General features: G+C 35.9%; 2 protein-coding genes across 2 annotated transcripts in view; one reads left to right on the top strand and one right to left on the bottom strand.

The window, feature by feature from the left end:
• pdia8 (protein disulfide isomerase family A, member 8) overlaps positions 1-9,603 on the top strand; it is a 10,125-nt gene extending 522 nt beyond the window's left edge. Inside the window, exons 2-13 of the mRNA XM_067425350.1 lie at positions 113-191; positions 902-1,019; positions 1,123-1,230; positions 3,436-3,565; positions 5,799-5,912; positions 5,997-6,122; positions 7,379-7,561; positions 8,011-8,119; positions 8,196-8,324; positions 8,409-8,488; positions 8,575-8,632; positions 8,730-9,603. Of these exons, the coding sequence (XP_067281451.1) occupies positions 113-191; positions 902-1,019; positions 1,123-1,230; positions 3,436-3,565; positions 5,799-5,912; positions 5,997-6,122; positions 7,379-7,561; positions 8,011-8,119; positions 8,196-8,324; positions 8,409-8,488; positions 8,575-8,632; positions 8,730-8,819 (1,324 nt within the window). The 3' untranslated portion in view covers positions 8,820-9,603. The remainder of the gene's footprint in view (positions 1-112; positions 192-901; positions 1,020-1,122; positions 1,231-3,435; positions 3,566-5,798; positions 5,913-5,996; positions 6,123-7,378; positions 7,562-8,010; positions 8,120-8,195; positions 8,325-8,408; positions 8,489-8,574; positions 8,633-8,729) is intronic.
• Positions 9,604-10,048: 445 nt separating this feature from the next.
• csnk2b (casein kinase 2, beta polypeptide) lies at positions 10,049-15,364 on the bottom strand. The gene is made up of 7 exons (XM_067425351.1): positions 15,290-15,364; positions 14,622-14,702; positions 13,071-13,173; positions 12,308-12,423; positions 12,120-12,195; positions 11,213-11,402; positions 10,049-11,105 (listed from the first exon to the last, which is right to left on the bottom strand). The coding sequence occupies exons 2-7, from the start codon at positions 14,691-14,693 to the stop codon at positions 11,015-11,017; spliced, it is 648 nt and encodes a 215-aa protein (XP_067281452.1). The 5' UTR covers positions 14,694-14,702; positions 15,290-15,364; the 3' UTR covers positions 10,049-11,014.
• Between the last annotated feature and the right edge of the window lie 377 nt (positions 15,365-15,741).

The following is a 15,741-nucleotide window of genomic DNA, read 5'->3' as shown; positions in this document are numbered from 1 at the left end:
TATTAGTGTATCAACTGTTCTTTTACAAGTTAATTATTCAACAGCATTGTTGTCACTTATTCTAACCATTTCAGCAGTTTTTGATTGTTTCTCTGCTCTGTTTTGTTTTCAGGTGTGGCCATTGTAAGAAACTCGCCCCAGAGTTTGAAAGTGCGGCTACTCGACTGAAGGGAACAGTAACTTTAGCCAAGGTGAATAGGCTGTGGGAGTTGGAAATTACAAATTCTGGATCTCTTGGCTTGAATCACATTACAGGAATGTTCTGAGTCTGTGAGATGTTGCCAGTTAGCACAGACAGTATAATTTCAAATTGGTGAAAGCAAAAATTATTTACAGTAATGTTCTTACAATGGAAGTTGATGGGGCATGGGATAAATGGTATAATACACACAGATTTGGGGAGGAAACAAACCTAACCTTATTTGTGTAAATTTATTTAAATCTGGAAAAAAAATTTTTAAACATCTGTCAGGACTCATGACCATGTTATTATGCTCTCACTTTCACACAATATGTGCAAGGATACCCGAAATAGCTAAATCCAGCCACACATAAAATCATCCTGCTTTAGATAAAAGCTCAATTAACAACTTTAGTGTTGAATAATAAATAGAAGTATTTTAACAAAAATGCAAGCTTCACATTCCTACTTTTAAACCCGCTGTAACATTTCCCCATCCATGTCCATAGTCAGTGGTTTACCAAATGCAATTTTAGTATTTAGAGTCTTCTATGGTAATCACAAGCACAGGTAAAACCAGATTATGTTGATGGAGCTCAGCTTGTTTTGATTTTACCAGGGTCAATAATATTAAGAAGGCTTGTGTAGTTTTGTAATTTTTGTAAGTAGAGATTGCATGTTCTTCAGATGGTTTAAGGATGTGAGGCATTCTTTGTTCAGGTGGACTGTACTTCTAATACAGAGACCTGTAAGCTCTATGGGGTCACTGGATACCCAACACTCAAAATATTTCGGAATGGACAGGAATCATCATCGTATGATGGACCACGCTCATCTGGTATTTATTTTAAGCATTCCCGTATACTTTCAAATTATGTGTCCCATGAATGCAAATGCAACTTGGCTGGGGATATCATAGTAGATGTATAATTTCCAAACAGATGGAATTGTGAACTATATGAAGAAACAGGCCGGGCCTGATTCTGTACTTCTGCAAAGTGAGCATGACCTGGAGAACTTCATAAATAACTTTGATGCCAGTGTAGTTGGTAAGTATGTTTTATTGGCTTTATTTTAATAGACTATAATTATATATATATATATATATATATATATATATATATATATATATATATATATATATATATATATATATATATATATATACACACACACACACAGTGCCTTGCGAAAGTATTCGGCCCCCTTGAACTTTGCAACTTTTTGCCACATTTCAGGCTTCAAACATAAAGATATAAAACTGTAATTTTTTGTGAAGAATCGAATCAACAACAAGTGGGACACAATCATGAAGTGGAACAAAATTTATTGGATATTATAAACTTTTTAACAAATCAAAAACTGAAAAATTGGGCAAGCAAAATTATTCGGCCCCCTTAAGTTAATACTTTGTAGCTCCACCTTTTGCTGCGATTACAGCTGTAAGTCGCTTGGGGTATGTCTCTATAATTTTTGCCCATTCCTCCTTGCAGAACAGCTCGAGCTCAGTTAGGTTGGATGGAGAGCGTTTGTGAAGAGCAGTTTTCAGTTCTTTCCACAGATTCTCGATTGGATTCAGGTCTGTACTTTGACTTGGCCATTCTAACACCTGGATATGTTTATTTTTGAACCATTCCATTGTAGATTTTGCTTTATGTTTAGGATCATTGTCTTGTTGGAAGACAAATCTCCGTCCCAGTCTCAGGTCTTTTGCAGACTCCATCAGGTTTTCCATTTTCCCATCAATTTGAACCATCTTCCCTGTCCCTGCTGAAGAAAAGCAGGCCCAAACCATGATGCTGCCACCACCATGTTTGACAGTGGGGATGGTGTGTTCAGGGTAATGAGCTGTGTTGCTTTTACGCCAAACATAACGTTTTGCATTGTTGCCAAAAAGTTCAATTTTGGTTTCATCTGACCAGAGCACCTTCTTCCACATGTTTGGTGTTTCTCCCAGGTGGCTTGTAGCAAACTTTAAATGACACTTTTTATGGATATCTTTAAGAAATGGCTTTCTTCTTGCCACTCTTCCAGAAAGGCCAGATTTGTGCGGTATACGACTGATTGTTGTCCTATGGACAGAGTCTCCCACCTCAGCTGTAGATCTCTGCAGTTCATCCAGAGTGATCATGGGCCTCTTGGCTGCATCTCTGATCAGTCTTCTCCTTGTATGAGCTGAAAGTTTAGAGGGACGGCCAGGTCTTGGTAGATTTGCGGTGGTCTGATACTCCTTCCATTTCAATATTATCGCTTGCACAGTGCTCCTTGGGATGTTTAAAGCTTGAAAAATCTTTTTGTATCCAAATCCGGCTTTAAACTTCTCCACAACAGAGTATCTCTGACCTGCCTTGTGTGTTCCTTGTTCTTCATGATGCTCTCTGTGCTTTAAACGGACCTCTGAGACTATCACAGTGCAGGTGCATTTATACGGAGACTTGATTACACACAGGTGGATTCTATTTTTCATCATTAGTCATTGAGGTCAACATTGGATCATTCAGAGATCCTCACTGAACTTCCGGAGAGAGTTTGCTGCACTGAAAGTGAGGGGGCCGAATAATTTTGCACGCCCAATTTTTAAGTTTTTGATTTGTTAAAAAAGTTTGAAATATCCAATAAATTTCATTCCACTTCATGATTGTGTCCCACTTATTGTTAATTCTTCACCAAAAATTACAGTTTTATATCTTTATGTTTGAAGCCTGAAATGTTGCAAAAGATCGCAAAGTTCAAGGGGGCCGAATACTTTTGCAAGGCACTATATATATATATATATATATATATATATATATATATATATATATATATATATACAATATTTAGATTTGAAATATCTAATACACTCTGAATGTTATTTTGGGGACACTAAAATTATGATCCAAATTATTCAACTAAATATACAAATAAAATTAATTAATTAGGTCTTATTTAATTCTATAAACTATAATACTGATCTGCCAACATTGTCGCTCTATGATGAATTAAATTGAGCTGATAACATCACTGTTTTCTCCAGAACGACTGTACAGCCAAATCAAATTTTGTTGCAATATTGTACTGTTTCACACTGTGAAGCTGCTTTGAAGCAGTCGTCATGGTAAAAGCGCTATATAAATACATTTGATTGATTGATTGATTTTGAGATTTTATATTTTGTATATTTAAATGCAGTAAATGATTTAGAAAGAGAGATTAGCACAATACATATTTTATTATTAATGTCTTGATTTGTTTCTTTTCTCTGTCCATCTCAGGGTTCTTCTCAGGGATTGACAGCTCTCAACTCGCAGAGTTTCTTAAAGGAGCCGGTTTAATGAGGGAGAGTTTCCGCTTTGCCCACACCACAGACCTCCAGCTCGGACACAAATATGGAGTCGCATACGAGTAAGCAATGAGAGGAACTTCAACTGGTGGGTCGTGTCCCGAAAAGGGACAGGTCTTATAGGGGGAAACAGCAGGGGAAAAACAATTGTAAATGCAAATAATGAATTGAACTAACAATATAATTGTGAATAATAGCAAAATAAATAGGCTTATCCATGTTTAAAAGGAAGGAGAAAATATAGTTACCATGACTTTTGCTGTTGATGTCAAATTTATCTGTAATTTGGGAGATACTCGCAAAATAAGACAGATACCAACGAAACGAAATAATACAACCTAGAGTACATTAGATGTGTTTGCATCTAAAGATACATTTTTATTTAGACGTATTGTAATACGTGATAGATAATGCATTTTATTTTAAGATGCAATAAAAGTGACATTAAACATCATCTATTCATCAAAGAATCCTGAAAAAATTAATCATGGCTTTCGCAAAAATAGAGCGGCACAACTGTTTTCAAAACTGATGATAATAAATGTTCCCAAGTACCAAATCAGCATATTAGAATGATTTCTGAAGAGTCACCTGAAAATTCTGCTTCGCCATTACAAGAGGAAATTACATTTTTAAAGCCTTGGTAAGCATTTAAACATAAAAATAAAAAAACATCTTAAACAAATATCAGATCCTTAGCTTTTATGGAACTTTGTAAAGGAACATGGGAATTTCCCATGGGAAACAAAAGTTTTCAGAGCGAATGGAAAATTACTTAAACGGCCGTGCACAGGGGGGTGGCCCGGTGGCTAGAGCCACTGCCCCTTTGCCCTCATCGGCTAAGGTGCCCCTCTTGCCCCCTTCCCTCCCTCACCCTCAGAGGATTCCCATAAAAGCGTAATAAAAGCCAGACGGCAGTTCCAGAATGTTGTCCCATTAAAGGTTATATTAGTACAAACTACAATCCACATTACAGACAGTGGTTGATCCGCGGAATTAGTAGTTTGTTTTGTTTCAACAGTGCAAACATGGATTCAAAGCTCCAGCATGCCACTCCTGTAAAATAGATTTCCAATTATAATCAATTTTACGAGTTAATATTAGTATCTATAACATACTTCATATTTATGATATTTTATTTAGCCCATATTAATCGTATACACAATTTAAAAAAAGGTAATAAAGGCTATTATAAATATACATGAGTTGTATCAGTGTAGCCTACAATGAGGGTAAAGCACACCCTAAGAAAAATGTGCTCATTTTTCAAAAAAGGTCATACTTGTGCAAAAAAATTCTCTAGCAGCGTTTGCGGTGTTTTCTGTTTATTTTGATTAATAAAAGATTTAATTATTGTTCAGTAAATATTAAAATGTTAATTTAAAAATATTTTTTAAAATACAGAAACAAATTTTGAAGTAGGCTAAATAATCTGAAAACATTGAATGAATGAGATCCCATAATAATATAATAAAGTTTATCGTTCTAACAATTAAATATATTTGTATTATATTATTATTTTTATATTTTTTATTATAAATATAATGTTGCCTCTGAGATGGACACCCAACTTAAGATATTTACCATCTGAATCTTAACCCTGTCAACAAATGGAAGTCATTCTGCTGTTTATTATCATGTTAAATATGCCTTTTACCCCAAATACCATACTTTTACATATTCTGTTTTGAAACTGCTGCGTATAATTTACATAAATCATAAACAAGACCTTTGTCTGAAAATATATTCAATTATTTTAGTGATTCTCATTTGCTACTTAAATCTCCAATAAATAAAAATAAATAGAAAAGATCAAATTAGCCCAGAATCAACTTTTTGGAAGAATAATTAGAACAACATAAATTGAATTAGCACTAAAGTCTAACAATTGTATTTACAGTATGATTGTAAAAGATTTGTTATTCATTCTCTATATTAAGATGATACTCAACCCCCTTATAGTGCCCCTTTTTTGGGTTTGGGCCACTGCCCCTCAAAATGTCTGTGCACGGCCCTGCTTAAACGCAAAAGCATTGAGATATGTTTTCCTTTACCAGTTCCCTTTAGGGGCTATGTAAATGGCAGTGTAAATGATCTGATTTTTGATGTTAAAGACATTTTTGTTCACTTTGGTTCAATAAACTATTCAGGTACTTTTCCAATGTAAAATTTGGATCCTGATGCAAAACCAGCTGAGAACCATTGATATGGACTGTTAAACTTGCAGTTCAGGATTAAAAATTATTCATATTAAAATGATGCACTATTAAAAAAATGTAAACGCTCTGCCTACAGGTCCGTGCTTCTGTTCCGACCCCCCAGACTGAGCAGTAAGTTTGAGGAGAGTGTGATGCACCACAGAGGACCAATGTCCACCACAGGCCTGCGGCGCTTCATCAGAGACAACATGTGAGCAGACACTGAAACACCACACACTGTCACACAAACACACAGAGAGCAGGTGCTGAGATGATGATTTCTTTTGCTTTATAGTTTTGGACTTTGTCCTCACCTGACCAAAGAAAATAAGGAATCATTTAAAAAAAGGGATTTATTGACTGCCTACTATGACTTGGATTATCTTCACAATACAAAAGGTTCTAACTATTGGAGAAACAGGTAGGTCATTCAGAATCAATGAGTGAATATGTTTATTACAAAGTCATAAGGTATAGCCCCAAATCCAGGAAAGTTGGGACGTTTTGTCAAATGTAATAAAATCAAGGATTCGGTGAATTTGTTAAATCTCTTTAACCTTGACTTAATTGACAAAAGTACAAATAAAGAAATTCCAATGTGTTCAAATGAATTGTATTTTGTAAATATAAACACATCCTGATGTCTGAAACACACTACAAAAAAGCTGAGACGGAGGCAAAAATAATAGCAGAATATCCCATTCAAAAATTTTGAAACAGCCCACAGTTAGCAGGTGAACTGCTAATAGGTGAGGGTAGTGTTTGGGTAGAAAAGGAGCGTCCACCAAAGACTCGGCCTTTGCAATGAAATATGGGTCTTGGCTCACCCCTCAAATTTCAGGAGAGAATTGTCAAACAATTCAAAAATCATCTTAGGTGGTCTAAAAGATGGTGGCAACGTGTGCTTTGGTCGGATGAATCCACATTTCAGCTTGTTTTGGTAATTTGGTAACACAGACATCTTGTTCTCAATCCCAAAGACGAAAATGACCAGCCAGACTTTTGTCAGTGACTGGGACCAAAACAAACATCTGTCATGGAATGGGGGTATATCAGTGCAAATAGCATGGGTGATGTGTGTGTGAAGGTAACTGATATGGGGGTGTATAATGGGATTGTACAGACATATACTGCCATCAAGATGACATCTTTCCTGGGAAGCAAGGCAATGCCAGGCCTCATTCTGCACGGGTTATGACAGAGTGGTTTCTACACACTCACCGTAGAAGGGGTGTGCTTGACTGGCTTGCCTGCAGTCCAGGTCAGGAGTGTGTGATGCAGCCCTTAAAATCAAAATTAGGGTTAGTGTTTTTGTGCTCTCGTCGCTTCATAAAATTAAGGTTTACCCACTTTAGTCACATGGACTATTTTACCAACATCTTTACTACCTTTCTGGGCCTTGAAAGTGTTAATTAAATAGCTGTCTATGGAGGGTCTCGGATTTCATCAAAAATATCTTAATTTGTGTTGCGAAGATGAACGAAGGTCTTACGGGTTTGGAATGACATTAGAAAATCAAAAAATCAAATGGGTGCACTTTTCTTTGTACTTTAGTCAGTTAAATAAAGGTTAAAGAGAATAAACAAATCACAGAATCAGATTGCATTCTGCACAAAGTCCCAACTTTTCTGGGTTTGGAGTTGTACTTGTGTCCTTCTCTTTCCCAAATGCATTTAGAGTGCTGAAGGTGGCGTCTAAGTTCAGTTCTCAGGGCCTGCTGTATTCTGTGGCGAACCGTAATGACTTTTTGGAGGAGCTTGAAGATGAGTTCGGTCTGGGTGCGTCAGATGGAACTGAGCTGCCGTTTGTCACCATCAGGACACGAACAGGAAACAAATACACCATGCGGGAAGAGTTTACGTATGTGCAAACACTTTCTTATGATCCTGTTATAAGGTTTTAGAAGAGATTTATTCTTCAAATGTATTGGCGTTAGTTGAGTAATTAGGGGATGCCATTACAAGCCATCACCCAAAACAACATATTTCAATTCATTTTCAACCAAGAAATTGAAGTTTCATCAGTTATTTTATAGCAATTAAATGTGTGTGTATATATATATTTTCACTTTTTTTTAAAAGAAAATTAAAATAAAATAATAAACTGCAATAATCTGCTAATTTTTTTGTCTCTTAAATGCTCTCTTTTAAAAATGGAGTGCATTAACTTTGCACTCTTTCCCTTAGGTTTTTGTTTTTTTGTTTTTTTTGTTGTTGTTTTTTGCAAGCCCGTGCCAGCATTTTTGATCATCATTTTTTAAAATCTATTTTAATTCTATCTGGTTAACTGTACATATGGACTTTCCACAGACGAGATGGCAAGTCTTTAGAGAGTTTTCTGGAAGACTATTTCGCTGGGCGATTAAAGCGCTACGTCAAATCAGAGCCTGTGCCTGCCAATAACAACGGACCGGTCAAGGTTAGTGAGATTTGTGTAATTAAATGCACTTCATTGATAGTATCACTTCAGGTATTAAGCTGACGTGTGTGGGCAGGTGGTTGTGGCGGATACGTTTGAAGAGATTGTGAATGACCCAGAGAAAGATGTGCTTATTGAGTTTTATGCTCCATGGTGTGGCCATTGCAAAAAACTGGAGCCCAAGTATACAGAGCTTGGAGATCAGGTGAGCTTTACATGACATGTACAGACGAATCCTTTCTCTTTCTGGATGTCTTCTGATCCTGTTTTTGTGTTTTCTGACTCTTAGCTGTACAGTGATCCCAATATTGTAATCGCCAAGATGGATGCAACTGCCAACGATGTCCCGCAAGGCTATGATGTGCAAGGGCATGTATTTACATCTTATCACGCCTCATAAAATTTTTTATATTCATTTTAGTAGTCATTGTTAATATTTTATTATTCTTTTGCAGATTTCCTACAATATATTTTGTCGCTGCTGGACGGAAAGATGAGCCAAAACGATATGAAGTAGTTTTTTTTTGTTCTTCCAACCATCTTATACATTATGGCTATCATGTTCACATATTCGAAATTATGAACATTATTTCTTTGTATTTTCTTTCAGGGAGCTCGCGAATTAAAGGAGTTCATCAGTTTCCTGAAGCGTGAGGCGTCCAAACCTCTTGTCCTAAATGGGGTCAAGGAAGAGCTGTAAACATTAAAGGGAAAATTGGTGTATGTTAATCGTTCATGGAGAGAACATTTTCAGTCGAATTCTGCTGCTGTTAAGCCATGCATATCAAATCAATTGGCAACAATCAATTAAATAAAAGCGATATTATTATATGTGATAGAAAATAGAGCCCAATTGCTAATTACACTCAAGTCGTTTTTTGTTATGGTCTTTGTTGCATGAGCTTCACATCTGTTCTTTGTTGTTTTGATACTCATTTCCATCTGTGCGTCTACTGATCCATCCGCATTAATTATTGCTGTTGTTTTAACATACATTTACAATATTCATGCTTTCTGTGAATGGTAAAACTAATCAGAGTTCATGCAATAGATGGAAATGTAATTGGTTTAAACTTCAGTTTGTGGTGTATCAGCATTATGGAGCCATTATTGATGTTTAGTGTCATCATTTCTAGTGGCCCCCTGATTTCCAACTGAGCTGATCAAAATATGGAATGGCGTCTTTTAAGCCATGTAGAATTTCTAAGTCTTAAAGTCTTTGCTAGGATTTGATCTGATTTTCCTATTTCGTTCAAATTATAAATTGCTATTCTCGTATGACTAAGAATTGGTTATTTAATGATTATTTGTTAAATATTTATTTGGGTGTGTATTTATAAAGAAATGTCCTATCAACTATATGTATGCCTTAAGGTTAGTATGTATGTTTGATATCTAAATGAAGCATTCTATTCAGAATGTTTGGTACTCCTTGATGAACAGGAAATCCTGAATAAAAGAAACTATTGTTTATTAAAAGGAAATTGACTTTGGTCAGCTGTTTCTTTCATGTTTTAAATTTTCAATTTTTCAACCCAGGGAAGTTGAGCAAACAGTTTCTTCAGGTGTTAGAAAATGTTTCCATTTTTATCAGTGTTCATCGCCATTGTAATTTACGTTTTTTATTCTAGGTTAGAAATCACAACCCAAATCTGGACAATCAGCTGTGAGCAGTGGCATTTATCTGATGAAATACAGCCAAACGCCTCTGAACCATTCTCTTGAAACTTTCGTCAATACAATGAAAGTCAGTGAATGAGCACTGAAGCTATCAAGTTCCAAAAAGAACCATAAAATTGGTCCATATGAATTGGGAATATGAACCACAGAAAAGAGCCAAGAGTTTGTATACATTTTAGCGTTACATGGAAGCCATACAATTTTAGAAATGTATGAGTGTAAATGACATATTTAAAACTCTCACAGAGCTTATAGGAAAAGACATTTATTGTGAATTCTGAACCCTGGTTCCTCAACAGCTGTAAAGTAAAGAAAAAAAAAACATTCAACAGGATCAAAAAATACATCCAATGCATTCACAACTGATTTATATATTCTACTCTTAGCCTCACTACCAGAAGAAATACTTTAAACAAGAGAATAAAACCTGGGCCCATACCAAATAAAATAACAAATCCTATTGTGGTTCTGTGGTAAATCTAGTAAAATCTCTCTGGAGTCATCTTGACACTGGAGGAACTTAACAGGTTGGCATCATTCTGAAGAGAAGTGCAGGACTGATTTTAAAAAAAAGTCTAATTAAGACAGATAGTTTCCTGTTTGCATTTGTGTCTTCCCATTTCTGGTCTTTTCTAATACATGCACTGAAAGCTAGCAGTCAGTCAACAAAAAACAGTCATAGACAATCCCAGCAATATTACTCAGAGCTTAAAACAAATCCAAAACATACTGCCTTTTTCATGCAACAGCCGTTTTAAAGAAAGCCAAATATCTGATCAAACAGAAGAGGGATTGAATGATGATGTAACTGCGGTTTACATGATCGATCAACCCTACTTATATATTCAAAGTCTACCATACATTCCACCATGAACCGATATCAATTCATGGCAGTCTTGTAAGTGAATGTTACTTAACTTTAGTAAACTAAAACAAACAGGACCAGAGCCATCCTACAGGTATCTATCTTTAATTATAATTTTATTTTCTATGTGGAAGTTAAGAAATGAAATTGTCTTTACAAGGAACACCCAATTTTCTGTACAGTGTTTCAGAGGTAAGGTTTTCATTTCTCCCCAGAGTGTTTTATAGTCTCACTCTCTCCATATTTGAATGTTAGTCTTGGTCGAATCTAAAAATGTAGGAGAAGAGTGAAGCCACGTTGACAGACACACAACACACCCCATCCCACCCCACCCCACCCCGCTCAGGTTCTTAGCGGATCGCTTTGACGGGACTCTTGAAGCTGGAGGCTGCCTGCAGCTGTAGCTGGTAAGCCATTGGATGAATCTTGAAACCATAGAGCCTGCAAGAGAAGAACGACAGTACTGAGAAACTGATCCATTTTAGAGGGACAAACAAGTATATCAATTTAGGCAAAGCAAGTGACTGCCATATAAAGGACGGACAAACCTGGGCACAAACTGGTTGGCAGGCCTCTTTGGCCGGTACTCAGGATGCACCATGAATAGCATGTGGGGGAAGCCAGTGCCAAAATAGGCACCATCGGTATGATGGTGCCTGGACGACTTTGGTGTGTACACATCCATACACTTAGGGCAGTAGAGCTTCACCATGGCCTCGCCAGGTATGTCAGAGAGCCCTGGAGAGAGACAGACAGAAGGATGCTAGACTCACTCCCTGTGGTTTACATTGAGATCATGTGATCGCTGTGGTTCACACAGACCTGCTCTAACAACCATTTAGCAAATTTAAAAAAAAGTCATGACTAAATGGAAACAAAACAAAAAAAACCCATGTAGGGCAAAAACAGGTTTTACCCATTATGAATGAATGAGAGTAGCAGGTGGTCACATGGATTTTTTTTTTTCAGGTTTCAGAAGCAAATAAAAACATTACTTTTAATAGGGATGCGCCAATAAAAGATTTATTTCAGATTATACTAATTACCAGTTTCTTATGTTGAACAGACAATTATTTTATTTTTTAAATACTGTTGTTTGTTTGGTAATTTATTGTAATTTTAATGTTTTACCCACCAATTATATCCAAATAATCGTTTTATTATTTATAAATTACATTCACTGATTTTGTTAATTTGTTGGACAATGGTAAGCTTTGGATTGCATTTATCTGGGTCCAGTTGATTGCATTCATCTGCACTTTAATCTGATGCAGTGTTGCCATGGCTACTTATGTTATGGTGTATCTGGTAGTCAAATGTTTGCTTGTACGTTCTTCTAAAGCATGAAAACTGGGCTGGTGCACCTTTCAAGTGAAATCAGCTGATGTACCAATCAAAAAAATAATTCTTTGAAATAGCATGCGCAATAATACCAAGTAGGGGTCAGACACCCACCAATCGGCAGCATGGGCTGATTCTCACAGTAAACACGAGGACAATAGCCAAAGTCTCCCTGCTGATACTTCTCCAGCTGCAAGAGAAAACAAGCACAACATATGTATGAAACCGGGAACTAAAATAAGAGATTTTTTTTATGAAATTATAACACTCAACCCACAAAAGACAACCCAGGGAAAACATACCATCTGGGCAATGCCACGGTTAGTGAGGATATAGCGTGCATGGATAAGTCCGTATAGCATCTCAGCAGCCTGCTCAATCAGGTCACTCTGGTTGGGGTTATCCTCCAGCTCCTCATCTGACACACACACAAAAACACCTCCATAACATGGCTAGGAAATCACAATGTATCAAGTTGGTATGAAAGAAAAATCTTTTCCTCCCTATTGTGACGCATTTCCAAGTGAAACAGCTTAAACTCAAAAACAACAATAATTCATCCAGCAATCTGTCAATATACTTGATTAAAGGTTATAAAAGAGCACTTTAAAAAAAAATACTGATAACAAACAGATAATCTTAAATAAATGCTGCAACATGCCATAAAGAACTAACCATTTTGATTTCATGGTGACTAAAGGAAACGGGGAATGGAATATGTTTTACAAGTGCTGCACTTCAGAACAAAAGCATTTCAAATGCATTCATGATTTATCTGGAATAAATTGACATATTCAAATCAGGCAAAACAAACCAAGTTACCAAGCTTCTAAATCGAAACATTTTGCTTTAGGCAGACAATGATGAATATTATGTGCGCGCATTAAAAACAGCTCTGGAAAAAATTGAGACACCACTTAACATTGATTTCTGTGTTAAGTGGTCTCAATTTTTTTCCAGAGCTGTAAGTAACTGACCAGGATTCATGGATTTGGATTAAAAGATCTTAAGACCTTTAATAAACCTTTTAGGTGGAATGTTTTTGTCAAAAACTAAAACACTGACCGGGTTCCAGATCCAGGATCATGTCAAGAGCCTGTCTGTAATGGGGAACTTGCTCATTGAGTCCCGTAAGATTAAACTTGTCCTGAATGTAGTCCTCATCTACCTGTATGGAGTGAAGAGAGATATACATTATACCAACAATGCAGATAATAGCGGATTCATCTACTGTTTTCTGGGATTTCTGTGTCAGGGAACTCAGTGGGCCACAAGGGAGTAAAAGAGTGTTCACACTGGGTAATAATAGGAACTAGCCACTAAGCTGTCCCCAGAGAACTACGTTTTCCCTTAGCCTAGGGCCATTTTCCTGGTTGCATTCACACTGGCGTTAAGAACTCTGAAGTGGGGTAAGTCCTGCAGGGCTTTTATTTTGACAGCTGTAAAATGCAAAAGCACTAGCACACTCCCATTATCCATCGTCATTAGTTTACAATCTGTTTAACAGTCTCTTACGTTTTCATATGACACGTGTTCAGCAAATCAATATACACTTAAATCACTGGTAGTTCCTATTATGCTGGGTTAGACCCTACTCTGAAGGAGGAGATAATTTAGGAGTTCCTATAACTAAAATCATTCCCAGTCTCTGCAATGCAAACACACCAAAAAGCAGACATTTCTGCAAATATTAATTAAAAACAAAACAAAAATTGTGACAGTGGGGTCTGTGTAAAAAAAAAAAAAAGCTGTAAAAAAAACAAACATACATAAATAAATAAAAAGATTGTGGAAACGCTTTACAACAAGGTCTTGTTTGTCAGCATTAGCTAACGAACGAGCAATACATTTATTACAGTTTTTTCTTATCTTTGTTAATGTCAGTTAATACAAATCCAGATGTTCATGTAAGTTCACAGTATATTAACTAATGTTAACAAACAACTTTTGATTTGAAAAATGCATTAGTAAATGTTGTAATTATGTTTAATTAATGATGTAAAAGTATTTTTTAATTCTTATTTCATGGTAATGTAGTTAACTTATGTAACGTGTTACCAAAAATAGTTTAAAAACATGTGTTACCAAAAATATTTTTAAAAAATATTTAAAGATGATTACAATAAAAAAAATTAAATATTAAATATAATAAATAATTCGATTAATATAAATAAATTAGATTACAAATAAATACCATAGTGAGTAAGAATAAAATATAATAATGTAACAAACTAATTCCGATTTATAATATTCATTTTTCAGAGTATAAATGTTTATATCAGTTTATAAACAGGTGTTTATAAAGATGCCTTTTAAATTTGAGTTTGGGGGTCCCACATACTAGGATGGTTATATATTGTGACACTTTGGCACATTGTGACTTTGATATTCCCATATTTCCTTTTTAAATTAATGTGTTAGTGGTGAACATATAAATGAAAAAATCTTGTACCTTGTCATTCAAGTTATTTTTTATTTCTACAGCTTCTATTGTCATCTCAAGAAGGTGGTGCTAGTGTTTCATTGCGATTTCAGCTTTTTAGCAAGTTTCTAGTCAATTTTAACAACTTTTAATATGCCTTTTAATCGTTATTATAGAGAATAACGAATACAAACCTCACAGAAGAACTCATTTCCCCGTAGACCACAAAACCAAGAAATCCACGACACTTCCTCTGAGCTACTCATGTTGGGAAACTGTAGAGATGAAAGCAAAATTAAGCGAAAACCAAAAATACAGATACAGAGACTACTACTGCCTTAAAAAGGTCACCTTTTACTGATAATACACAATAATGTGTCATAATGCTGCGTTAATATGTTTGAGAGAAGTACATGTTTATAACAAATTGCATCGCGTTTGACTGATTTCACGTAAACAATTGACTGGACAGTCTGGCCTGACGCACGCTAACATAGCCTGCTGTGGTTGGGTTTAGCGTTATCAACGAGTCCATAAAATACATATGGACAATTGTCTTATTTTTTTAATCCGCAGCCTAAAAACATTGGCGCGTTAAAAAGACGCGTGTGCATCTTGTCAAACGTCCATTTTGTAGTTTGTGCACTCAGCTAAGGCAAGACGAGTTTAGCATGCCGCTGCTAGCTAACACTTAGAACTAGGCCGCAGTAAATTTACCAACTGCAGCTAAAAATTGTCGATTGGAGTGTTCTAATTCGTAAAATTAAGAACGAATTCACAGAAATAACCAAAACCTACAAAGTTATCGCAAATACTACATATTCCTATCCATTATAGCGATTAAAGCGCTTATTCGTGTTACCTCAAGGATCTCCCGGGGTCGATGTTAGCCGCAGCGATACGACTGTACGCTGATTGGAGGCTTTTGCTCTACAGCGCGTCATCATAAGGCGGGTCACTTCCGCTCTCACTAGTCTGATTTTGTAGGAATTGTAGTCTTTAAATTCCGAGTGTTTTAGCCCTTATCTGGATTAGAATAAACCAAGTATTTGCGGTATGTATTACTATACTTAAATATAGTCATCGAATAATATTGCAACACTGACATTCAAGATTTATGGCAAGCAAAAAATACTACAATAAATGCGTTTTTTAGTGTAAACATAGATATGTCGCACGAACGAACGAACGAACGATAGATAGATAGATAGATAGATAGATAGATAGATAGAGCAAAAATAAATAATTACTTTTATTCCCTTGTAGAAAACTCTTGTAGTAATAACACTATTGTTGGTGAAAAGAAGTCAAACC

Source organism: Pseudorasbora parva, chromosome 19 (genome assembly GCF_024679245.1).
Source record: "Pseudorasbora parva isolate DD20220531a chromosome 19, ASM2467924v1, whole genome shotgun sequence".
NCBI lineage: Eukaryota > Metazoa > Chordata > Actinopteri > Cypriniformes > Gobionidae > Pseudorasbora > Pseudorasbora parva.
The sequence above is the reverse complement of the archived record's forward strand: the minus strand, read 5'-3'. Positions and strand labels throughout refer to the sequence as shown.

Coding starts and splice junctions, on each gene's coding strand:
- csnk2b (XM_067425351.1), bottom strand. CDS start 14,693: ATGAGTAGCTCAGAGGAAGTGTCGTGGATTTCTTGGTTTTGTGGTCTA. Junction 12,424..13,070: donor GATCCTGGATCTGGAACCCG/GTCAGTGTTTTA, acceptor TGTGTGTGTCAG/ATGAGGAGCTGGAGGATAAC. Junction 11,106..11,212: donor GCCAACCAGTTTGTGCCCAG/GTTTGTCCGTCC, acceptor CTTCTCTTGCAG/GCTCTATGGTTTCAAGATTC.